The sequence below is a fragment of the Littorina saxatilis genome, linkage group LG12 (genome assembly GCF_037325665.1).
Source record: "Littorina saxatilis isolate snail1 linkage group LG12, US_GU_Lsax_2.0, whole genome shotgun sequence".
NCBI classification, from domain to species: Eukaryota; Metazoa; Mollusca; class Gastropoda; order Littorinimorpha; family Littorinidae; genus Littorina; species Littorina saxatilis.
This window is the reverse complement of record NC_090256.1, coordinates 56967644-56994319: the sequence shown is the minus strand read 5'-3', so window position 1 is coordinate 56994319 and position 26676 is coordinate 56967644. Positions and strand designations below refer to the sequence as shown.

Genomic DNA, 26676 nt, shown 5'->3' with positions numbered 1-26676 from the left:
TTTGGTTTGACTATTCCATAAAATACTTTAACTGAAGGTTTTACTGTCTGTACTGCCGCCTGAAAAACTCTCTTTTAGCAAGGATTTGTATGGCTGAACATTCCAGTCAAAATTCCTATTTTCATGTGTTTTAGTTGTTTTCCTCTAGAATCAACTGATTACATAAGTAACATGCAGGACGCACTATATATTATTGTGGTATTTAATGGTGGTGCTGTTATCAATGTTGAACATTACAAATTTGTGTTCATGAAAACTATTTTACTTGCAGCACTTCAAAGGCTACCACAATGGATGATCCATTAAAAACCTGTCCAATATGCAACGAACCATGTGACGTCGAGTTTAATACCCTGGGAAAGAAAGGATGTGCAAGTATGTTCTCTCTCTTGATTTGTTTCAATTCTTATGATAAATTTGAGTTTCTTAGTGTTCTGTATACTATAACGTTTGTTTGTTTGTTTGTTTGTTTTATGTCCTTTTTTATTTTGTTTGTTTTTGTTCTTTTGTTGTTTTTTCCCTTTGGTGTTCTTTTACATGTTGTGCTGTATTTGTAGTTTGTTGTATTACTGGGTGTCATCCAGTGAGACTTATCAAAGCAAGTGTGTGGGGTCATAGCCGGTTAACAAATTGCGTGCTTCTGTTGAAATGTCTATAAAAAAGAGTTTGTAGTGAGCAATGTTATTTGTTTGTTGATACAGGAATCAAGGATTCGAGCCAGAGAAGACAGAACAGAACCGTTCAGCCTACAGTTGGTCAAAGGGTGCATATCGAGTGTCGAAGGGATTACACCAACGACAATAATATCGAGAAAGACTTAAGACAGCAAAACAGAGATACCGATAAGACTGAGCTTGGAGAGCGAAGCACACGATCTAAGCAACACAGATTTGACTTTGCAAGTTGCTGCTTTTTCTGTGGGACTCGGGTAAATCTTTCCAAAACACGTGGACCTGATGAGGCATACAGAGTCAGAACATTATCTTTACAAACTGAAATTTTGAAAAAATGTGACGAAAGAAATGATGAGTGGGCAGATATCGTCAAGGGAAAGCTTGAATTTGCAAGAGACCTGCATGCAGCAGATGCTGTGTACCATATAACTTGTAACTGTAACTTCAGAGCGCTTGGTCTGTCAATTCCCAAACGTTATAATGACAAGCCAGGTGCATACGCACTGACAAACGCTCCAAGCCGAAGTGTGGGTAGACCACCGGACACTGAAAAACTTGAAGTTTTTGAGAAAACAGCAGAATATCTCATTAACCACGATGACGAACAGATCACCATCGGAGAGCTTGTGCAGAAAATGCAAGAGTTCAGTGGAGGGGTTGGTTACACCACCAAATGGATGAAGGAAAAGCTTGGAGAGATTTGGTGAAAAAATCATCATAGCGAATATTCTGGGCAAGTCTAATGTTGTAACATTCCGCACAACAGCTAAATCCATTCTTCATGATTTCTACAATTCTCCGAAGACTAATGACGACGAAAGTGAAAAACTGAAGCTGGTGAAAGCTGCTGCAGCACTGATAAAGAATGAAATAAAAGCTGCTTCTGCAACGACAAACAAGGAATATCCAACATCAGAGGATATTTCTTCAGGGGCGTACAACCTGGACTTTGTTCCCCAGTCCCTTCAGCTTTTCCTGCGTTTGATTTTCAGCGAAAAAGATGCTGACAATAAAATTGCATCTGTGGGACAAGCAATTGTCCAGGCAGCTCGACCTAGGGTTGTCATCGCCCCACTTCAAATTGGACTTGGAGTCCAAATGCACCACCATTTTGGCTCCCGATATCTGATCGATGTGTTGAATGCGATGGGCTTCTCGTCTTCCTACACAGAGGTGCAGAGATTTGAGGCAAATGCAGCTGTGTCCCAAAGTACAGATATTCCAGGATGTGCCAAGAATGTGATTCTACAATACGTGGCTGACAATGTGGATCACAATTCCTGTACCTTGGATGGATACAATTCTTTCCATGGTATGGGAATGATTGCTACCACAACTCCTGGAACACGACGAACAACGCCTATTCCTAGGTTGGATGTCACCTCCAAAGATTCAAAAGAAAAGGGAACAATTGACATCGTGTATTTCCAGTCAAAGGCAGTTCACTTTGGGAACACTACATACAGGGAACTAGAAAACCTGCGAGCTGTTGACCCATCTATACACCTTGATGTCTTGTGGAAGGTGGTGTGGCCGCTGAAGCCTGCAAGACCTTCATGGTCTGGAACGATGCAGGCTGTCCACAACGACCGTCACCCTGGTAAGTCGAGCGTTTTCTTCTTGCCAATGATCGACATGAACCCTGGTGATCTGACTTGCATTCACTCTACACTGCTGTTCGCGGCGAAGGAAGCAAAGAGACATGGCTCGACTCCAGTGCTCACTTTCGACCAGCCCCTATTTTGGAAAGCCCATGAGATCGTCGCCAACAAACCTGATGATGCTGACTTGGCCTCTATTGTTCTAAGGCTTGAAGGTTTTCACATGGAAATGAGCTTTTTGGGCTGCATTGGACGTTTGATGGAGGGCAGCGGTCTGCAGGAGGTGCTAGAACTGACATATGCACCAACAGCTGTCAACTACATGCTTCAAGGCAAGGCAGTGTCCCGAGCAGTTAGAGGCCACTTTCTGGTTGACTCGGCTCTGAACGCACTCCTGACCTCACAAACGTTCAAAATCTCTCTGCCACTCCCAGACCTGGATGTGACACTAAGTGACGTCTCCATTGAGGAAATTGATAGCACAGATGTACCAGAAGATGTGCAAATTGCTGGGACAGTGGATGATATCGCGCCATCAGCAAATGAAGATGCTCCTGTCTCATGTGAGGAGCCTGATGGGGACCTTGCCCGTGCAGCCAACATGTGGGACTTGTTGATGAGTGGAGCTATCCCGCTAGGAGAAGTTTGCGTTGATGAGACAATCGCATCGATTCAGCTAAAACTAGAACGCCAAAAGCAAACCCTCAAGTGCCACCCCACAGCTGCACTGTGGATTCAGTACATGGACATGGTTGACATTCTGTGCAAGTTCCTCAAAGCTGAACGCACAGGAAACTGGGACCTGCATCTGTCCACTGTCCATGAAATGATGCCTTTCATGGCAGCAGCAGGGCACAACCTCTACACCAAATCCCTCCACCTGTATCTCCAGGACATGCTGCAGCTGAAAGAAACTCACAAGGATGTCTACCAGAGCTTCCAAGCCGGTCACCATGTACGCAGGACGGATCGATGTTGGGCAGGCCTTTCTACAGACAGATGATTAAGAGAACAACTAGCATTGCTCTTTGGAGAATGTACAAATATGTATTGGAGACTTTCTTTATTTCTATGACAGTGACCGGTGTGAGATGTTTTTCAAATGTACAAATGTGTATTGGAGCCTTTCTTTATTTCTATGACAGTGACTGATGTTGTGAGATGTTTTTCAAGGGACATAATTATTATCATTCCTGTTGTTTCCTGATTTTTTTCTGATTACGGAATGTGTTCACAGATATTTGTATTCAGTGAATGCATTCATTGAGTGTTTTATGACTGCTTTGATGCTCAATTCTGCAGTCTGCAGTCGACCAATGCATGACTAACGCTGTGAATACATTATTGGTCAATAATGTTTATGAATGTTGTGCAATGTTTGTGTAATGATGTTGGAGTTATGTGCTTTGAATTTAAAATGTTGTCGATTATTTGATTATGTGATGCTTTATCTAATCAATTGCCTTGTTTACGTTTGTTGTTTCATTGCTTGTGTTTGAATGGTTTGCTTTTGTATACCCTGCTCCCTTGTCACGCGGTAGACTATCCAGCGACTTCCTGACATCATTCATCTTACTTTTCTTAGTTTACACTGCAAACTTTGTGGCCTTTTTACATGTTGCTTGAGTGCGCTTACATTCTCCTGTACAGGAATACTTATGTTTTTGTAGAACAAAACCTTCACAAAGATGATGTTTGGTTTAAAATGAGTACAGTATTCTCCTTTTGTTGAAAACAATAAATATGACCTTGTGTACCAATTACTTTGGAATTTCCCCTCTGTGTGTGTGTGTGTGTATGTGTGTGTGTGTGTGTGTGTGTCAGTGTGTGCGTGTGTGTGTGTGTGTGTCCGTGCGTGTATAAAAAAATATTCGTTATGCTGCTGAAAATGATTACACAGCCTTCACTTCACGCATAAACAACAAATTTGACCTTATGACCCAATGACCTTGACCTTTTGATTTTTAATATCTTAGACATTTTTTTTATATTGTAATCATAAACTGTGACTTGCATGTTATATTTGATGTTCGTGGTGTCAAAACAGTTCAGACAATGTAAAAAACGTAGAATCGCTTTGTGACAAAATACACACTGACAAACACACTTGATAACTTTTTTAAAAATAATTATATTTTTCTCGATTTTTGACCAGACATACTACAAACATAGCAGAACATGAATCTGAAAACAGAAATTCTTTAGCAATAAATCCTTGGTTATGGTGCCATTTTCCGTAGACTGACTAGGCAATCTGTCCGATCAAGTCAAGGTGTGATTTTCGCGTTTTATTTACACGCCTGTATTCTCAGCTCACAACTCCTCACAAAAACCCTCAAAGAAAAGTGACATTGCATGAGTCGGAAAGATGATAGGAAAGAATTGAGACCTCAGAATAGGGTCCTTTTAAGTAGAGACGATAAACCAAAGCACAAAGAATACGACAACACAGCATTACGTGTATTTTTGGAACGCGATCTGTTTCTCGTGAGGCACGCAATAAGGACGCCCCGGTGGCTTATAGCTACACGAAGCATCTAGTGGGCAACGAATTCTGATTTTTTTTGTTTTTGTGTGTGAGTAAGAATATTTTTTATGTGCACCCCAACCCCCTCGCCAAAGATGATGTGGTACGGTGAAAAGATAAGAAAATCTTCCTAGCCATTTGATCGTTTCAATGACGTAAACTAGCTATAATTTAAAAAAAAAATAAAACCCATCTGCCTACTTTTTTTATAACGTGTAGAAAAGACCTCCGAACCGTATATCTACCCTATGTTGTATTCCAACCATCCCCTAACTTAATAGGTCTGGCACTGACAAACATATCTGACTGCCAAACCGACCATCGCGTGCGATCCAGAGCAACTGAATAATAGTGACCATCCACAATAGAACAGTTTAATTCCAACCAAAATTGTACGGAACAGTTCCCTATCTATATGCGTTGGAAGGCGTCTGCGTTGAGAGTAGTGTTTGTCCCGGGCTAAAGTCTTTTAATCTATATTCAGAACTCATTCTCGTCATATGGACATAATATAGTTAACTTGTTTTAATTTGCCAAGTTGTACCTAGTATTCATATCAATTAACAATCCTTGTTTAAAAGAACAAACGGGGGTTTGACGGGAACACGGAGACAATAAACTATCCAGCTGACGACGGTGGCCAACTCAACCGGACCAATGATGTGTGACTGTCTCTCTCACTGTCTCACTCTCACTGTCTCTCTCTCACTGTCTCTCTCACTGTCTCTCTCTCACTGTCTCACTCTCACAGTCTCTCTCTCTCTCTGTCTCTCTCACTGTCTCACTCTCACTGTCTCTCTCTCACTGTCTCTCTCACTGTCTCTCTCACTGTCTCACTCTCACTGTCTCACTCTCTCACTGTCTCTCTCACTGTCTCTCTCACTGTCTCTCTCACTGTCTCTCTTTCTCTCACTGTCTCTCTTTCTCTCACTGTCTCACTCTCACTGTCTCTCTCTCACTGTCTCTCTCACTGTCTCTCTCTCACTGTCTCTCTTACTGTCTCAATCTCTCACTGTCTCTCTCTCTCACTGTCTCTCTCTCTCACTGTCTCTCTCTCACTGTCTCTCTCACTGTCTCACTCTCACTGTCTCACTCTCACTGTCTCTCTCTCACTGTCTCTCTCTCACTGTCTCTCTCACTGTCTCTCTCTCTCACTGTCTCTCTCTTACTGTCTCTCTCTCACTGTCTCCCTCTCACTGTCTCTCTCTCACTGTCTCTCTCACTGTCTCTCTCACTGTCTCTCTCTCACTGTCTCTCTCTCACTGTCTCTCTCACTGTAAGACAATTAGCAACGTATATTTACAAAGCACTACGATTTCGCACTGATTCTCTGGAAAATGCTCAGTTGCAAGATGCAGGTCCATAATGTTGCTTTTTCTGCTTATTTTAAACATTGTTCGCTTGTATAATGTGTCACCAGTCTTGTTATGGGCCGGAGGCCAAACGAATAAAATTTCCGACTCCGACTCACTCTCACTGTCTCTCTCTCACTGTCTCTCTCTCTCTCTCTCTCTCTCTCTCTCTCTCTCTCTCTCTCTCTCTCTCTCTCTCTCTCTCTCTCTCTCACACTGTCTCTCTCTCACTGTCTCTCTCACTGTCTCTCTCTCTCTCACTGTCTCTCTCACTGTCTCTCTCTCACTGTCTCACTCTCACTGTCTCTCTCTCACTGTCTCTCTCTCACTGTCTCTCTCTCACCGTCTCACTCTCACTGTCTCTCTCTCTCTCTCACTGTCTCTCTCTCACTGTCTCTCTCTCTCACTGTCTCTCTCTCACTGTCTCTCTCTCTCACTGTCTCTCTCTCACTGTCTCTCTCTCTCACTGTCTCTCTCTCACTGTCTCTCCCTCGCTGTCTCACTCTCACTGTCTCTCTCACTGTCTCTCTCTCTCACTGTCTCTCTCTCACTGTCTCTCTCTCACTGTCTCTCTCTCACTGTCTCACTCTCACTGTCTCTCTCTCACTGTCTTACTCTCACTGTCTCTCTCTCTCTCTCTCTCTCTCTCTCTCTCTCTCTCTCTCTCTCTCTCTCTCTCTCTCTCTCTCTCTCTCTCTCTCTCTCACTGTCTCACTCTCACTGTCTCACTCTCACTGTCTCTCTCACTGTCTCTCTCACTGTCTCTCTCTCACTGTCTCTCTCTCACTGTCTCATTCTCACTGTCTCTCTCTCACTGTCTATCTCACTGTCTCTCTCTCATTGTCTCTCTCACTGTCTCTCTCTCACTGTCTCTCTCTCACTATCTCTCTCTCACTGTCTCCCTCTCACTGTCTCTCTCTCACTGTCTCTCTCACTGTCTCTCTCACTGTCTCTCTCTCACTGTCTCTCTCTCACTGTCTCTCTCACTGTCTCCCTCTCACTGTCTCTCTCTCACTGTCTCTCTCACTGTCTCTCTCTCATTGTCTCTCTCACTGTCTCTCTCTCACTGTCTCTCTCTCACTATCTCTCTCACTGTCTCATTCTCACTGTCTCTCTCTCACTGTCTCTCTCTCACTGTCTCTCTCACTGTCTCTCTCACTGTCTCTCTCTCACTGTCTCTCTCACTGTCTCTCTCTCACTGTATCTCTAACTGTCTCACTCTCACTGTCTCCCTCACTGTCTCTCTCTCACTGTCTCTCTCTCACTGTCTCACTCTCGCTGTCTCTCTCTCACTGTCTCTCTCTCACTGTCTCTCTCACTGTCTCCCTCTTACTGTCTCTCTCTCACTGTCTCTCACTGTCTCTCTCACTGTCTCTCTCTCACTGTCTCTCAGTCTCACTGTCTCTCAGTCTTACTGTCTCTCAGTCTCACTGTCTCCCTCTCACTGTCTCCCTCACTGTCTCTCTCTCACTGTCTCTCTCTCACTGTCTCTCTCTCACTGTCTCACTCTCACTGTCTCTCTCACTGTCTCTCTCTCACTGTCTCTCTCACTGTCTCTCTCACTGTCTCTCTCTCATTGTCTCTCTCTCTCACTGTCTCTCTCTCACTGTCTCACTCTCACTGTCTCTCTCACTGTCTCTCTCTCACTGTCTCTCAGTCTCACTGTCTCTCTCACTGTCTCTCTCACTGTCTCCCTCTCACTGTCTCTCTTACTGTCTCTCTCACTGTCTCTCTCACTGTCTCTCTCACTGTCTCTCTCTCACTGTCTCTCTCTCACTGTCTCTCTCTCACTGTCTCTCTCTCACTGTCTCTCTCACTGTCTCTCTCACTGTCTCTCTCTCACTGTCTCTCTCACTGTCTCTCTCACTGTCTCTCTCTCACTGTCTCTCTCTCACTGTCTCTCTCTCACTGTCTCCCTCTCACTGTCTCTCTCACTGTCTCTCTCACTGTCTCTCTCTCACTGTCTCTCTCTCACTGTCTCTCTCTCTCACTGTCTCACTCTCACTGTCTCTCTCTTACTGTCTCTCTCACTGTCTCTCTCTCACTGTCTCTCTCTCACTGTCTCTCTCTCACTGTCTCACTCTCACTGTCTCTCTCTTACTGTCTTTCTCTCACTGTCTCCCTCTCACTGTCTCTCTCACTGTCTCTCTCACTGTCTCTCTCACTGTCTCTCTCTCACTGTCTCTCTCTCACTGTCTCCCTCTCACTGTCTCTCTCTCACTGTCTCTCTCACTGTCTCACTCTCACTCTCTCACTGTCTCTCTCTCACTATCTCTCTCTCACTGTCTCTCTCTCACTGTCTCTCTCTCACTGTCTCTCTCACTGTCTCTCTCTCACTGTCTCTCTCACTGTCTCACTCTCACTGTCTCGTTCTCACTGTCTCTCTCACTGTCTCTCTCACACTGTCTCTCTCTCACTGTCTCTCTCTCACTGTCCCACTCTCACTGTCTCTCTCACTGTCTCTCTCTCACTGTCTCTCTCTCACTGTCTCTCTCTCACTGTCTCTCACTGTCTCTCTCTCACTGTCTCTCTCTCACTGTATCTCTCACTGTCTCACTCTCACTGTCTCCCTCACTGTCTCTCTCTCACTGTCTCACTCTCACTGTCTCTCTCTCACTGTCTCTCTCTCACTGTCTCTCTCACTGTCTCCCTCTTACTGTCTCTCTCTCACTGTCTCTCTCACTGTCTCTCTCACTGTCTCTCTCTCACTGTCTCTCTCTCACTGTCTCCCTCTTACTGTCTCTCTCTCACTGTCTCTCTCACTGTCTCTCTCTCACTGTCTCTCTCACTGTCTCTCTCTCACTGTCTCCCTCTTACTGTCTCTCTCTCACTGTCTCTCTCACTGTCTCTCTCACTGTCTCTCTCTCACTGTCTCCCTCTCACTGTCTCTCTCTCACTGTCTCTCTCACTGTCTCTCTCACTGTCTCTCTCTCACTGTCTCTCTCTCACTGTCTCTCTCTCACTGTCTCTCCCTCACTGCCTCTCTCTCACTGTCTCTCTCTCTCTCACTGTCTCTCTCTCTCACACATTTTAAGGATGTTTTAAATACCGATACAGTTGAAGGTGAACCCGAAGACGATCAGTTGCCTGATACAGGTATCAGTGACGAAATTCTTGACAGTGAAATAACTGAAATTGAAATTAGTAAAGCAATCAGAAATCTGAAAAATGGTAAAGCGGCAGGGTTTGATGGTGTGTTGAATGAAATGTTGAAAGTGTCTGAAAGTCTTATTTTACCCTTTTTAGTTAAATTGTTCAACAACATTCTCGAGAAGGGGGTGTACCCAAGAGAGTGGTCCAAGGCCATTATTGTGCCGTTACATAAAAAAGGAGACTGTGATAACCCTGATAATTACAGAGGAATTTCCCTCACCAGTACGATGAGCAAAATTTTTATGTCTGTTCTGAACGACCGCCTGTCTGTGTGGTCAGAAAATAATAACATTTTAGATGAAAGCCAGGCTGGCTTCCGGAGGAATTACTCAACTATTGATCATGTGTTTACCCTTTACGCTTGCGTCCAGAAACAATTTTCACAAAAGGCCAAACTGTATGTAGCTTACATAGATTTTTGTAAGGCTCACGATAGCATTAAGCGCCCCGTGCTCTGGTCAGTGCTTTTTCGATTAGGCATACAAGGCAATATATTTAAGGTGTTAAAGAGCATGTACGAAAATGTGAAAGCATGCGTGCGGTGCGGAAACGAATACACTGATTTCTTTGAATGTATGCAAGGCCTTAAACAAGGTTGTGTGGCCTCACCGACAATTTTCTCGTTTCTGATCAACGAACTGGCGCAGGATGTCATACTACGAGGCAGACATGGGATACGTTTATCTCCGTCTGAGTTAGAACTGTTTGTAATGCTTTTTGCTGACGACATTGCGCTGTTATCCAGCACTGTAATAGGCCTACAAAACCAGCTTAATGTTCTGCGCTGCTCTGCAGATAAACTGTGTCTGAACGTGAACTTGACAAAGACTAAGGTCATGGTTTTTAGAAAGGGCGGGCACATTGCACAGAAAGAGAAGTGGTTCTACGGAATGGATCGTCTTGAGATTGTGAACTCGTTTAAATATCTCGGTGTAACCCTTTCCACCCAACTGAGCTGGAACATTGCAGTAGAAACAAAGACAACCATGGCGAAAAAGGGAGTGATCGAAATCGTTAGATTACTGAACAGACTTGGCTGCCATTCGGCAAAGGTGTTTTTCAAACTGTTTGACGCACGGATCGCCCCTATGCTCTTGTATGGTTCAGAGCTATGGGGATATGGAAAATATGACTCTGTGGAAAGGGTCCACCTGTTTGCGTGTAAAAAGTTTCTGAAAGTGACAATTCGAACTCCAAACAACATTGTGTATGGTGAATTGGGAAGACATCCGCTGTATATTAACTCTGCAGTCAGATGTGTGAAATACTGGTTTACACTGCTGAAGCAACCTGATTCAAGATATTCCAAGATTGCATATAAAGCTTTATGTAATTTGGCATCGAAGGGCCACACAAATTGGGTCTCACATGTGCAGAGTCTTTTATGTTGTAATGGTTTTGCTGCTGTGTGGATGTACGGAATGGTTGGGAATGAGAAGTGTTTCTTACAAGAGTTTAAAAGACGTTTACAAGATTGTTTTTGTCAAGAATGGTTCTCCTTTTTAGAATGCAGTGAACGTTTCGACATTTATAATTGTTACAAAACATGCTTGGAAAAAGAGAAATACATTGAATTAATCGAAGATATTAAGTACAGAGTTGCTCTTACTCGTTTCCGCGCAGGAGTATCCGAAATCAACGCTCACAAGTTTCGGTACGCACCAAACCAAACGACAAGAAACTGTCCTCTCTGTACAGCTGATAAAGAAGATGAACACCATGTTGTATTTGTATGTCCTTTTTATCAAGACCTTCGAGCAAAGTATTTAAAAATCTCGAACTCTAAGACGCTGCAACAACAACTTGTGTATTTCTGTGGCAGTAATGAGGAAAATGTGATGAACAGCTTCAGCAGATTTGTGTTCTTCATGTTACAGAAGAGACGAACCCTTATAAATCAGGTTCAGTGACATGTCATCAGGGTTTTAATGTATTTGTTGAATTTTATGCGTGACTATAATTTATAACTGTGCAGATACTATTGCTGTTATTTTTAACCACTATTGTAAGGGGCTGTGGCCTTAGACAATTAAAGATTTGTTCTTGTTCTTGTTCTTGTTCTTGTTCTCTCTCTCTCTCTCACTCTCTCTCTCTGTCTCTCTCTGTCTGTCTCTCTCTCTCACTGTCTCTCTCTCCCACTGTCTCTCTCTCTCTCACTGTCTCTCTCTCTCTCTCACTGTCTCACTCGCACTGTCTCTCCCTCACTGTCTCTCTCTCACTGTCTCTCTCTCTCACTGTCTCTCTCTCTCTCTCACTGTCTCTCTCTCTCTCTCTCTCACTGTCTCTCTCACTGTCTCCCTCACTGTCTCTCTCTCGCTCTCACTGTCTCTCTCTCCCACTGTCTCTCTCTCTCACTGTCTCTCTCTCTCTCTCACTGTCTCTCTCTCTCTCTCTCTCACTGTCTCTCTCTCTCTCTCTCACTGTCTCTCTCTTGACCGGCACGGTTGGCCTAGTGGTAAGGCGTCCGCCCCGTGATCGGGAGGTCGTGGGTTCGAACCCCGGCCGGGTCATACCTAAGACTTTAACATTGGCAATCTAGTGGCTGCTCCACCTGGCGTCTGGCATTATGGGGTTAGTGCTAGGACTGGTTGGTCCGGTGTCAGAATAATGTGACTGGGTGAGACATGAAGCCTGTGCTGCGACTTCTGTCTTGTGTGTGGCGCACGTTATATGTCAAAGCAGCACCGCCCTGATAATTTATGACCGTTCGTGGTCGGCTGTGCGTTAAGCAAACAAACAAACTGTCTCTCTCTCTCTCTCTCTCTCTCTCTCTCTCTCTCTCTCTCTCTCTCTCTCTCTCTCTCTCTCTCTCTCTCACTGTCTCTCTCTCTCTCATTGTCTCTCTCTCACTGTCTCTCTCTCACTGTCTCTCTCTCTCTCTCACTCTCTCTCTCTCACTGTCTCTCTTTCTCTCTCACTGGCGTCTATCTCTCTCTCACTGTGTCTCTCTCTCTCTCTCTCACTGTCTCTCTCTCTCTCACTGTCTCTCTCTCTCACTGTCTCTCTCTCTCTCACTGTCTCTCTCTCTCTCACTCTCACTGTCTCGCGAGTTACTCAAATGTATCATTTTTTGTCTCATTACCCGCTAAAACGGCTTCAAAAACTGCCTTTTATGCCTTTTGAGAGGATTGGCACCTACACCGCGTCCTTGGTAGACAAGATATGTGAACAAAGCTGACTGATTTGGATGCAGATTTGATTGTTCTGTCCAAGGACATGCTTAACATGTTTCATTTTAGCAGTTCTGATTTGTTGTCAATTTTAACGCGGGAACCTTGATTTTGTGAATTTGATATTGGGGGGTGTCTGTATTGTTGGTTCCACTGTATCGACACTACGTCATGTAAACTCAATCTGTTTACTGAATAAGTTAGGGGAATAAACGGCCTTTCCAGTCATATAATTGGATTTACGATCAACAGACTCATCAGAAAGATCTGCCCTCAAACGCATATGTGTAAAGGTGGGTTTTTTTTGACGAGTAGTGTAAATCATGTCTGTACATGTGGTACACACACGTTGCAGTTAACAACACCTTGTTCACTTATGTGATTGTTTAACACGTTGGTAGACCATAAAGAGGGATGAAATTCGCCAACGACTATCTTTACCTCAATGACAAAAAAATGCATGTTTACGATGTGTGTACCTTGTTTACCCCGTATTACACACTTTATGAGGAAGTGAACATAAGACAGCAACTGCACACTATTTACTAATCGGACAGCCATTAAGTGTCCTCCGCAAATCTGCTTTTGTTTTTGACGTGCTTTATCTGGTTCATATTTTACAGCAGTTTGAAAACTACGTAAAATCGCTTGCAACAGTACGCACTAAATACAGAGCTGCTCTGCAAATGTGTGAAATCTGTGTATAATCTGAAAATGGATATGACAATGGATATCAAATGTGTGTAAAACAGGGCTCGTTGTCCACACCTATATTGCAGCAATATGAGGACAACTTGCATTTCCATTTTTAGGGAGGTGCAGCTATTTGCGGACGTCCGTCACTATATTGCAGCAATTTGTGGACCAAAGACCGCCTATTTGAGGACGTCCGCAGATAGTCGCATTTTTCGGCCGATGTCCGCAAATTGCTGCGATATAGCGATGGACGACTCCATTTGGTCCCATTTGGTCCGCATATGGGTGGAAATCCACAAACACACACACGCACATACACCACGACCCTCGTCTCGATTCCCCCCTCTACGTTAAAACATTTAGTCAAAACTTGACTAAATGTAAAAAGTAGAAGAATGGCCTTTCCGAGCATAATTATATAGCCAGTTAAGCAATTTCATTATTTGTAGTTTCAGAGATATGGAGCTTCAAAGTACTGATCCTTGGGTGGCCGAGTGGTAAAGCACTTGCGCTCGGAAGCGAGAGGTTGCGTGTTCGACCCTGGGTCAGGCCGCTATTTTCTCCCCCCCTTTCCTAACCTAGGTGGTGGGTTCAAGTGCTAGTCTTTCGGATGAGACGAAAAACCGAGGTCCCTTCGTGTACACTATATTGGGGTGTGCACGTTAAAGATCCCACGATTGACTAAAGGGTCTTTCCTGGCAAAATTGTATAGGCATAGATAAAAAATGTCCACCAAAATACCCGTGTGACTTGGAATAATAGGCCGTGAAAAGTAGGATATGCGCCGAAATGGCTGCGATCTGCTGGCCGATGTGAATGCGTGATGTATTGTGTAAAAAAAATTCCATCTCACACAGCATAAATAAATCCCGGCGCCATGAATATGATTGTGCGCGATATAAATTGCATAACATAAAAATAAAATAAATAAATAAATCCCTGCGCCAGCAGTATAGGTCACGATCAGGTCAGGTGGACTGCATCACTGGATGTAATTTATAGCTGCTTCTGAAATATGCTCCCAGAAAATAATCAATCAATCAATCAATATGAGGCTTATATCGCGCGTATTCCGTGGGTACAGCTTCCGACCGCAAGTGCGTTACCACTCGGCCACCCAGTCCTTGACTTCGGTCCACAGTAGGTTATGCAACACACAGGCGCAGGCAGGTCTCTTTTTAACCTGACCAAAGCTGCGAATGTTAGTCAAATCAAATTTATTGTTTTTTGGGGTCCCGCCAACCACTTTGGGTCACATCATGACCAAAATCACACGAATGTTAGTGACCTGATCGTGACCTAATGAGTAATAAATATAGAATGTGTAAAAATCCCACACAACTACCTAAGGTCGGACCCAAACTACTACAAAGTCACACACAAACACCAATAGTTAGGACACAACTACCTAAGGTCGGACCCAAACTACTACAAAGTCACACACAAACACCAATTGTTAGGACACAACTACCTAAGGTTGGACCCAAACTACTACAAAGTCACACACAAACACCAATAGTTAGGACACAACTTCCTTAAGTCAGACCCAAACTACTACAAAGTCACACACAAACACCAATAGTTAGGACACTGGGCAAGAGTTCACACACAAATACCTGTCAGGTCGCACCCAAACTACTAACAATTATACAAGGGCAGGTAAGACATACTATATCCTGAGTTATCTCTCTTGGAAATTATAATGAATTTATCAAAGAGACTATAAACCCCAGCTCTAATTATAGGATCTTAGGGGACTTTATCTAACTCTAAGCTCTCAAATAACTATCATACATACTAAACAATGTAAGATGGTAGAGCACGTGGCCAAATTAATTTGCGGCGACCAGGGTTCGAACCCGCAACCGTATGAATACAAGTCCAAGGCGCTACCACTGCGCCATGGAGGTCGCCGTACACTGCTTAGTCCATTATGACCGTATTTAAACTGCCACAACTTCTTTATTTTGCATAGGAACAATATTGTTCTTATATCAAATTAGGTATTTGGTTGTAGACCATGGCGCTTTGAGGTAATTACCTTGGTATGATAAGATAAAGCGCGGTATAAATAGCCAAATTTCATTTCCATTAAAACAGATACACAAAGAGATGGAGAGATACAGAGAGGGAAATGAACAATTTGGAGCGCCCACTCGAATCTGAGCGTATTTGGGGCGGCTGGTCACAATTTATTGACATCAGGGAACCAGTTTTCAGTTATGGAGCAACCAATATTGCCTCCCCAATCCGGGATTCGAACCAGCGCAATGCGCTAACAGACTTCGCTTCTTGTCCCCACTAAGGGAAAGAAAGAGAGATAATAACACAACTTCTGTTTCGACTCAGGCCACATTTCGGGGCTTTACTCCGGGTTCTCCAGTCTGCTCCCCCCTCAAAAATATTCTCAAAAAAATTAATGTTAACTAGGTTGGGTCTGGACAGGTGCACTCCAAAGTTGCGAGTTTACCTTTGTTGAGAGGGCTGCCCAAATCACTGAACTAATTTTCAGTCTCTTTTAAGTATGATTCTCTTTAAATATTGTAATTATTGTATTCAAATTGCATAGATGTAATCTACATACTCTTCTGAATAATTTGGTATGAGAACAATCTTGTTCCGATGAAAAATAAAAAAGTTGTGGCAGTTTAAAAACGGTCATTATGGACTAAGCAGTACATGAATAAATTCATTATCATTTCCAAGAGAGATAACTCATGATATAGTATGTCTTGCTACTGACAGTAAGAAAACACGAGTTACCTGCCCTTGTATAGTTGTTAGTAGTTTGGGTGTGAACCGTTGGCATTTGTGTGTGAACTCTTGCCCAATGTACTAACTGTTGGTGTTTGTGTGTGACTTTGTAGAAGTTTGGGTCCGACCTTAGGTAGTTGTGTGCGACTTTTACACACAAATTCTGCACACAAATGCCAAGGTACCCTTATAACCACCTCTGTGTGTGTGTGTGTGTGTGTGTGTGTGTGTGTGTGTGTGTCTGTGTGTGTGTGTAGAGCGATTCAGACTAAACTACTGGGCCGATCTTTATGAAATTTGACATGAGAGTTCCTGGGTATGATATCCCCGGACGTTTTTTTCTTTTTTTCGATAAATACCTTTGATGACGTCATATCCGGCTTTTTGTAAAAGTTGAGGCGGCACTGTCACACCCTCATTTTTCAATTAAATTGATTGAAATTTTGGCAAATCAATCTTCGACGAAGGCCGGGGTTTGGTATTGCATTTCAGCTTGGTGGCCTAAAAACTAATGAGTGAGTTTGGTCATTAAAAATCGGAAACTTGTAATTAAAATTATTTTTTTATTAAACGATCCAAAAACAATTTCATCTTATTCTTCGTCATTTTCTGATTCCAAAAACATATACATATGTTATATTTGGATTAAAAACAATCTCTGAAAATTAAAAATATAAAAATTATGATCAAAATTAAATTTCCGAAATCGATTCAAAAACTATTTCATCTTATTCCTTGTCGGTTCCTGATTCCAAAAACATATAGATATGATATGTTTGGATTAAAAACACGCTCAGAAAGTTAAAACGAAGAGAGGTACAGTAAAGCGTGCTATGAAGCACAGCGCAACCGCTGCCGCGCCAAACAGGCTCGTCACTTTCACTGCCTTTTGCACTAGCGGCGGACTACGTTCAGTTTCATTCTGTGAGTTCCACAGCTTGACCAAATGTAGTAATTTCGCCTTTCGCGACTTGTTTTAATGATTGTGTATCGGTAAAACTGTTTTGGACAAAAAAGGTTGGTTAGAGCGAACGTTTGGGTTACTGGTAAATTTGAAAAGGCAGAAATCAATCAGTGTTTGGGGAATCAAGATATAAGGTGTAGTGAAAAGAAGATAAGTTCAGTGACTTTCATATTAATTGGGGAAATGTGTGTCCGAATTTTTACAAAAGATAAATTGTTGTACTTTGGTATTTGTAAATTTTGTTTGTCCTCGTTAATTGTGAACAGGATATAATGTTTATATGAAGTTGAAAGTCAAGATTGGATTTGTTTAGCCTACGCGCGTGTGTGCATGTGTGTTAGACATAGACATAAACATAGAACACTGTATTATCTCAATTACGAGAAACTCGGGTGTGGTGAATCATAATAAACAACATAAAACGTAAGAACATCAATAAAATATCGAGGCACAAATACTCAGCTCATAATAGTGTGTGGTAAGGGGGGATGGGGGGTGCACACACACACACACACCATCGAACACACGCACACAAACACACACACACACACGCACGCACACGCACGCGCACGCAAACAAACGCACAATTATACCCGCACGCACGCACACACAGGCAGGCAGGCACTCGCAAAAATACATACAAACACATACACACACACGCACACACACACACACACACACATGTGCGCGCGTGCACGCAAACAAACAAATGAATAAACAGACGCACAACTACACATGCACACACGCACGCACGCACGCACGCACACACACACACACAAACACACACACACGCACACACATGCACATTCACACATACACACACATACTCACAAACACACACAAACACACATGCACACATGCACACAAACACACATGCACACACGCACACATAAAGCAATGACAAAAAAAATAGCAGAAACTTACACTTCAACACTCGAACACACACACACACACACACACACACACACACACACACGCACACACACACACATAAAGCAATGACAAAAACAACAGCAGAAACTTACACTCAAACCCTCACACACACACACACCTCCAGGTACACAAACACACACACACTCACAACGACGCCCATTTTTATAGAAACACAGTAACCCCCTCGTATAAGCGGGAATGAAAGAGTGGTGGCCAATAACCCAGAACAAACAAAAGTCAAAGCTGGCAACTCAGGTTTGTATTCAGGGAAATTTGCACGAAATGCATGCACAAGATATATACGACTTTTCCTTCTATTTTCTCTCTTTGGGACTTTCATTTGCGTCAGCTCGGTTTGATATGAAAAACTGAAGAAAAGCCCTGCCTTTTTGCACTGAGAAACTGTGGAAGTAGCGTGTTTACTACTGGGTCTGGCTGTAGTACATTTACCCTCATTTACTTCCTCGTTAGCTTCCAAAGTAAACTCTTTTTTCGTCCCATGCATGCGAAAGTGAGGATGTACTTCCGATGTCGCTCAAAACTTTAGAAGTAGTCGCAAAATACCCTGAGTTACTCCCTCGCTTTGCTTTGAAGTAAACCCTTTTTCCGGCCCATGCATACGAAAGTGAGGCAAGTACTTCCGATGTCACTCAAAACTTCGGGAGTTGTCGCGAACTTCCCCCATAAGCATACGGACCCAGAAGGATTTTGGAGAAGAAAGTTAGGATTTGAAATTGACGAAAAGAATTGGAACTTAGCAGCCACTGTCACTAGTGAAGTTCGATTACGTGTACTGCATTGGAAAATATTGCAAAACATTTATCCAACTAATATTTTATTGTGTAAAATGAAAGCGAAGGCTGATAAAAACTGTACATATTGTGAGGATGAACTTGATGTATTGGAGCATTTTTTCTTTGAATGCCCAACCGTGCTCAGGTTTTGGAAATATATTGAAATGTACATATTAGTAAACATTGGTGAAAGAATTAGGTTGAATGTTACAGATGTGCTTTTTGGTATTAAAAGTAACAGCAAAAATATGAAGAAGATTAATCATATTATTTTAATCGCAAAGATGTGCGTAAGCATTTAAAAAAAACACGATTCACGATTAACACTGGAAATTATTTTTGGAAATCATGTTGTTTTGAGATTTCGTTAGTCTGACGTTTTATTAATTAGAAACAAATTGTTTATTGTCTCTGATTTAAGGTAAAGTATGTAAATGAGAAATTATGTGTACAAACAGAAAACACACAGTTACCATGTTTGTTCTCACGTGTTTATTGATTGATTAAAATTTTGAAGAAAAAAAACAAAAACAAAAAAACAAATAAACATATTACATTAAAAAAGTAACTTGGAATAACAAAAATAATGCATGAGTAAATGCCAGTCACTTTTCGCATTTTCCAAAGACCTGGACAAAAGAAAACCAAGAACACCTGTTCTCTACCTCATTATGAAAACAAAACCAACATAATTATTACATTAAAAAATCACTTAATTCTTAAACCAAAAAAAATAAAACCTTAAATTTAGCTTACAATAAAGCAACCAACACAAAGAGCTTGCTAATAAAACAATTTCATCTTATTCCTTGTCGGTTCCTGATTCCAAAAATATATAGATATGATATGTTTGGATTAAAAACACGCTCAGAAAGTTTAAACGAAGAGAGGTACAGAAAAGCGTGCTATGCAGTAAACCACTACCGCACTAAACAGGCTCGTTAATTTCACTGCCTTTTGCACGAGCGGCGGACTACGGTCATTGTGAAAAAAATGCAGAGCGTTCAGTTTCATTCTGTGAGTTCCACAGCTTGACTAAATGTAGTAATTTCGCCTTACACGACTTGTTTTTTCTGTAAGAGAGAAAGAGAGAGAGAGAGAGAGAGAGAGAGAGAGAGAGAGAGAGAGAGAGAGAGAGAGAGAGAGAGAGAGAGAGAGAGAGAGAGAGAGAGAGAGAGAGGATTTGTCCTTCGCGGGGGGTATGCAGTGTCTTGGCATTGCACTTCTACTTAATTGTTATTGTTCTTCAATACCTTACTCTCCAATGAGAAAGTGCAAGTACAACAGAAAGTGGATTTTCCAAGAAATCAGTAACACCCCCACGGAACGGCGTGGTCAGCTGCACCCAGCGCGTGGTTGGCACGTGTGATCCAGTTTCTCCAGACTATGGTTTGAAACTTTTGTTTTTTTGGCGCACTTTGTATTGAATATTCTCATTTTCGAGACTTCCATTCACATGTGCATGTGCTTGTTACATGAATAAGTTGCGTATCAATAGAGTAATTACAAAATGTATGGTTGAGTGTCATGAAATGAACACTGTCACCACATTTAAACTCGGAATGTTGTCATTACTGGCAACAGACTGGCTTGTTTAAAGGCACAGTAAGCCTCCCGTAAACCATCACAGATACGGTCAGGCTTTTACACACAGTACAAACACCCTTTCATTTAAACACTCACCGATTGAGAACATCCTAGGTGCCCTCCGTAAAGAGTGAACAATTTTCAAAGAATTTATTTTTGCCTGAGCCATCGTGAACCCGTGTGATCCAGTTTCCCTTTTTCACAATGTAGTCGTCAGTTAGTCATTTGAATGCGACTCAATGTGAGCTTATCTAGCACGTTTTTATGCACGAAACAAACGGCTGTGGTTCACAAGAACTCTAGCGATGGCTTTTCACTGTTGAGAGGAACGGCGATATGCCGCGTAAACCCGGCGTCGTCTGCTACGTCACTTGCGTGACCCTGCTGCCGGGCTTTTCTTTTTTCCAACTTTCACAACTTCGAATTGCACTGATCTTGTCTTGATGAAAAAAGAATTCTTTTATGATTAAATAATGTTTGTGTAACAAGCTGTCAATTTATTATTTAGATTTTAAAAGTTAGGTCTAGCGCAAAAACGCACCACGGTCCAAAAACATTCTGATAATCATCGATCCACGGCTATCGCCAGTTTAAGGGAAGTAACTCATTTTTGACCTGAGTTCAGGATGGGTCCAAAAAGTGTTCGAGACAATCTGCAAAATTAATTCTTTAAAAATTGCTCGCTCTTTACGTAGGGCACCTAGGATGTTCCCGTTTGGTGAGCGTTCAAATGGAAGGGTGTTTGTACTGTGTGTAAAAGCCTGACAGTATCTGTGATGGTTTACGGGAGGCTTACTGTCCGGGCGTGATTTCCGGGATATTCATAACAGCCGTCCAGCACCAAAACGAGGCGCCATTGTTGTAAGGGCCAAGTCCACGAAAATAAATTCTTCCAAAATTTCTCACGCTCGACAGAAAGCAGCCAGGATGTTCCCGTTCGGTGAGCGTTTAAATGGAAGTATGCTTGTACTGTATGTAGACGCTCGGGGAGCTCTGTGATGGTTTACGGGAGGCTTACTGTGCCTTTAAGTACTCGAATGTGCTATTTTATGTATCCCTGATAGCTGATTAAGTTTACAAGGGTTAGTGTTGTGTAGATTTTACACAGTTCGTAAATCAAATCTGAAGTCTGGGTTTTTGCTGCCTGCGCGCCGCGTGCAGACCCGGCTGTAGTACATTCCTGGGGAAGGGAGGGGGGGGGGGGGGTTCTGGGGAGTGCACGGTAGGCCACGTTACATTGGCAACTATTCCGCTTCTTCTTAGGTCGCGCAATAGCGGACCCGCGCAATAGCAGACCCGCGCAATAACGGACCCGCGCAATAGCAGACCCGCGCAATAGCGGACCCGCGCAATAGCAGACCCGCGTAATAGCGGGCCGACCTCCTTTAAAAGACCGTTGGGTCGAGATATTTGTGATTGTAACGTATTGGTTTGTCAATAACAAACGTTCCAACAACTTACCTTTGTGAAAGAATGCATATGCACTACTATGATATCACTGAGGAACAAACAACAACTCCAATTATAAGTTCCCTCCATTGTATTGGGTCAAATAAATGATACAGTTATGATACATACACACACAATCATGAAAAGAAAGATATCAGGGTTATGGATTCAAAACCGGGTACTCACAGGTTTGAAAACATGGAAAAAACTGTTTGACAAACTAACACAATAATCTTACCCGGAGTCTATCAAAAATGGCTACCCGTGAGGTATACAGAAAAACACACACACACAGTCCGTGAAATCACTGGCACACGATATCCACAGTACAGATACCGACGCACGGCTAGTGTGTAAGCGGAAAAAAACAGTCATAGTTCACACTTTGGATTCGGACCAGACTGCAGCAACCGTCTGATCTAGTTGCTAAATACTAATTATACCTTAATTAAATATGTTCTCCTGGACATGGCTTAACTCAACTAGATCACACACAAAAACTGCCTATCTGTCCGTTCACTGGAAAAAGTAATTGGATACTTAATCCTCCGACTGGCGGTCTTGACCTAACCAGTTCACTTCGTCCGGTGACCTTTCTGGGTCCAACTATACGGACTTTCCTGTAACCTCGCTGCTAGCTTCGTGAAAGTCCCGTCGAACTTCAGCTAAACTGGTCCCAAGAAATAAGATATTCGGCGGCTTCTCAGATGATTCTTCTTTCCCGGCATCTGGCCACCATCCTCCTCTCATGGACAGGTTACTAGACGCACTGCACAAACATGAAGAGCGGCCATCTTGTTTTTACAATCTGTCCTCTACGAACTAGTTTTTGCAATGTAAATCGGTTCAGCTTACGCGATACACAAAATATCGATATCCGAATGCCTATTAAAGTTACCTGTTAAAGTGCTTTGAATATCGCGTCTCAGAAAACACAAGTAAGGGCTGGAACCTTCTCCTGCATTCTCTCCGGGCATTTTCTCCTCCCGCGCGATTAACATCGAGACCTTTATCCTCGATGGACAGTCGTCAAGTGTGTTACTAAACTAGCTACGATTCACGAAGTTAACTGTTCGCTGGTTTGTGAGCTCTGTTCACTCCGTGCAACACCCATTTCCACGTGTATCTTGTTGGCTTTCGTGAAGCGTGGAGGACACAAATGCTAACTCGGCCTGACTCAGTTGTTAGCCGTTTGATTTCCTTCACAACCTTTCTTGTTTTTTTATTCTGAATTTTGAAACGTTGCCAGTCTCTTTGTTTTTGGATTTATGAATTTACAACGCTAAAGTTCAACATTACCCCTTTCCAAATATTGTATGTCACTCATGGTCACACAATGAAAACATTTCAGCGACAATACATTCAATAAAAAAGCAGATATTGATCACGAAAGATTTCAACCGAGTATACCGGCGTTGCGGCAAAACATTTTAGTGCTACTTTTTGGTAAAAGCCACCGTGGCCAAACGGTTATGAACTCGGCATGCCGAACGTTTGACTAGAGATCGAATCCCGGCCTACCCGAGTTTTGTTTTGTGTGTTTGTTTTTTAATTACCCTCTTTGTTACATTTGTTTATTTTTGTTATTTTTCTTAATGTGCAAAAGATTTGGAATATCAAAATAGAATGTTCACATTAAGTTTAAGCAGGAATTGTAACAAACAAATGACTGAGAAACAATGGATTACTTATCTTTTGGTTCTGAAATAAATATTCTTTTATGCTTGGTTGCCGGTCGAGTTGACAAGCGCAGTGGCCTAGTGGATAAGACGCCGGGCTCCTATGCGGACGGTCCCGGGTTTGAATCCCAGTGGGTTAAGGGTGGAGATTTTGTCGATCACCAAGGTCAACTTATATGCAGACCTGCTAGTGCCTTACCCCCCTTCGTGTGTACACGCAAAAGATCCTGTAGTCCATGTCAGAGTTCGGTGGGTTATAGAAACACGAAAACTAGCTATGCTTATCGTTCACGGCTTTACTATGCTTATCATTCACTGCGCTTGTAAAACGGTTCAGTTTATGTGCGCAACTAATTCCCCATTCTAAAAATAACCAACCCTGGTAGCTGTCGGGACACTACCAGACTTACATGAATACCGGGTAAACTTGAACAATCACCGGGCGGTTGTTACATGACATTTTGACTTTGTCGGACACAAATTTACAGCTTTTCAAGAATATGGCCAACATGTTGATGATGAGCCTGGCGCTGACCTTAAATAATGCCGAAGGTGGTACAGCTGCTGCTGATGATAAAGTACGAAATGCTTTTACTGATAGTGGTGCTGATACTGGTACTGGTGCTGGTGCTAATGGTAGTGCTGATGATGGTACTGATGGGCATAGGTGGTTGTTATCTGTGAGCAGGTTGCCCGTCTTCCAAGGTCCTTCCTCTCCTTACATCATCCCTCTCTTCGCGCTAGCTACCCTGCCAGAATGGAGATGTCCTTCACAGGAAGATCTAGGTATGTGGTTACATTATATGAATATATATGTCGTGCCAAATTCATGGAATGCATGAACAGCCTGGGTGTTCTCTGTGCACAGTTCGAACTTTTTTATGACTTAATTTCACAAAAGCCACTGGTGGCTTTATACGAAATCAATACATCAACAAATTCCAACTCATCACAGCAAGCAATGTGACCAAGTGGAGGGGTGGTCTTATCACACGCAAAAGCCTTGCCAGATCTGAGTCGTCGAGGAAACTGTTTTTCGCGAGATCAAAATGAACAAAATCGCCCCCTCTCCCTGAAAACATAACGGAAAGAAAAATGCAGTAGGTTGCTGTCGTTGCAAAATGATCGTAACATTTTTAAACTAAGCAAAAATATTATTGCGACAAATGTCGCACCCCAACTAAAGCGTAAATTCCCGTGTCATTTCATTCAAACTCGACCGGACAAAAACGTAAGGTACACTTTTAATATCGACGCCTATTATGAATTTTCGTCGATTTTTCAAGTATACCTTACGTTTTTGTCCGGTCGATTATGGTGGTACAGTCAAACACGCTTAAGCCGAACTCGCCCGGGAAATGAAAAATCGTTTCGCTTATCCGAGTTTGTGCATATCCGAATTCGGATAAGCCAAACCTTTCCCGAGAAATTACCCTGCAGTTCGGCTTAAGCGAGTTTTTTCAGGATAAGTTGTAAAATCACTTGGAATGTCTCTCTCTCTCTCTCTCTCTCTCTCTCTCTCTCTCTCTCTCTGTGCGTGGTGTGTGTGTGTGTGTGTGTGTTTAAATGAATAAGATCAAAACAGTGACAAGCTACAAGTGCTTTCTTCAGTGGAGCTTTATTAATACCTCAAAGCCAACTGTAAAAATAAATGGTGAAAACAGTGACACATCTCAGAAACAAAACCAAAGATTCCACAAACAACTACGCTTTTGTTAAAAAGATTTCCAAGTAATGTTTAATGAAACCCTCTCCATTAAAGAAAGAAAAGAAACAAAATTAGACAATTTGTCTCTGTGGTCATAAATCAAGATCAAATCTCCGTAAACATAGATTGTAGGCAAATGTTTTGTTTCGCTGCATGTTTATTGTGGTTTGATCTTCACCACTCGCTCAAAATGAGCACATACATTCCTCAGGTAGATTTGCTCTTCACAAAGATCTCTTCCTTCGATTGGAAAAAGAGGTTTGTATGAGAGCCACTCGTTTTTGAACACTGCAACTGTTGTTTGGAACATGCTGGCAGCCGCAAGGATTTCAACGTCGCATCACGTGACACGTGTATTTCTTGGTCAATGTGGCACACGTCATCAGTTTCCCCGCATACTCAAAAACAGGTGACGTGTTCGTTTCCGTAGGATAATTATAGCCGTGACGAAATATGTTTTATCTTCCTGACGTGTTTTTCAAGGAAAAATAAAAAAATGTCCGACAGTGTTTAGAGTTTGGCTTATCTGTCAAAATCACGTTTGAGATGTCCGTGTTTGAGTTAGCTATTTTTTGACAGAGTTTGGCTTATCCGAATTAGAAATAGTCTTACAAAGAGGGGGGTCTGGCGGGGAATTGGTTTTGGTTTCAGATGTCCGAGTTTCTTGCTTAAGCGTGTTTCGTTTAGGCGAGTGCGGCTGTACCTTTATTTGAGCGTCGGTCACGTTGGGAATTAATGCTTCAGTTTGGGTGCGAAATGTGTCGCAATTTTTGTGTGTGCTAAGTTTATGTTGCATGCCCAACGAATTTGCTTGTTTCAAACTTATGGCGTACCTGTAATAATAAAACTAGTTTCCTCAATGTGTTGTAGGGAAATATTATTCCAACAGAACCATGAATGCAACTGAGGTGATTGAGGGAACGTTGCCAATGCCACGAGAGATCATCTTTAGCAAAGTGCAACAGGTTGGATGGCTGCACTTCACATTGTAACCTCATACTCGTTCCACACTATCATGGCGCGAGCGAGCGTTGCCTGTTTGCTGTAACACTGGCTGCAGAGCCAGCCACTGAATTTCTTTTAGACTGCAAGAGGTTCAGTGCTATCGTTTCGTTAAACTTACACATTGTTCCAACTACCAGATCTTTTCATTTTTACAAAGAAAACACATAGAAAAATGATTTAAAAAATAATCTCCTCTGAATTGTGTCTTATTTAAAAGATATGCGTAACTGAATGTGTAACGTTTTCCTATCATTCATCTGTTAGTTGCCTCCCTTCACTTTCATTTTTGAATAATTCTGAGGGAAAAGATTATCCCCTCAAATCAATGCAATAGAGAAAACTAGGAAGACAAAGTGTGTAGAGATGTAAAGTCTTTATTTGTATTAACTTTTGAAGGATATCACCATGCAATTTAATTAAAGAAATCTTTGATCCGAAAAGTCTGCTAGATAAACAAGTTGAGTGCGTTAAAATGGCATAGAAAGTTTGAATAAAATGATACGGGAATAAATGCTTTAGTTGTGGTACGACAGTTTTCACAATAATTTGTTTTTGCAGAGTTTGATCAATGTAAATGATTGGTGTTGTCCGAGCGGCTTCCAGGCAGTATAACGTGGCTGGAAAACTAGC

General features: G+C 42.4%; 1 protein-coding gene across 1 annotated transcript in view; it reads left to right on the top strand.

Annotated features, from left to right (window-relative positions):
* Positions 1-26676, top strand: part of LOC138982343 (solute carrier family 23 member 1-like) — a 133184-nt gene that overhangs the window by 45597 nt on the left and 60911 nt on the right. Inside the window, exons 4-5 of the mRNA XM_070355596.1 lie at positions 24022-24119; positions 25912-26006. Coding sequence (XP_070211697.1) covers positions 24022-24119; positions 25912-26006 — 193 coding nt within the window. The remainder of the gene's footprint in view (positions 1-24021; positions 24120-25911; positions 26007-26676) is intronic.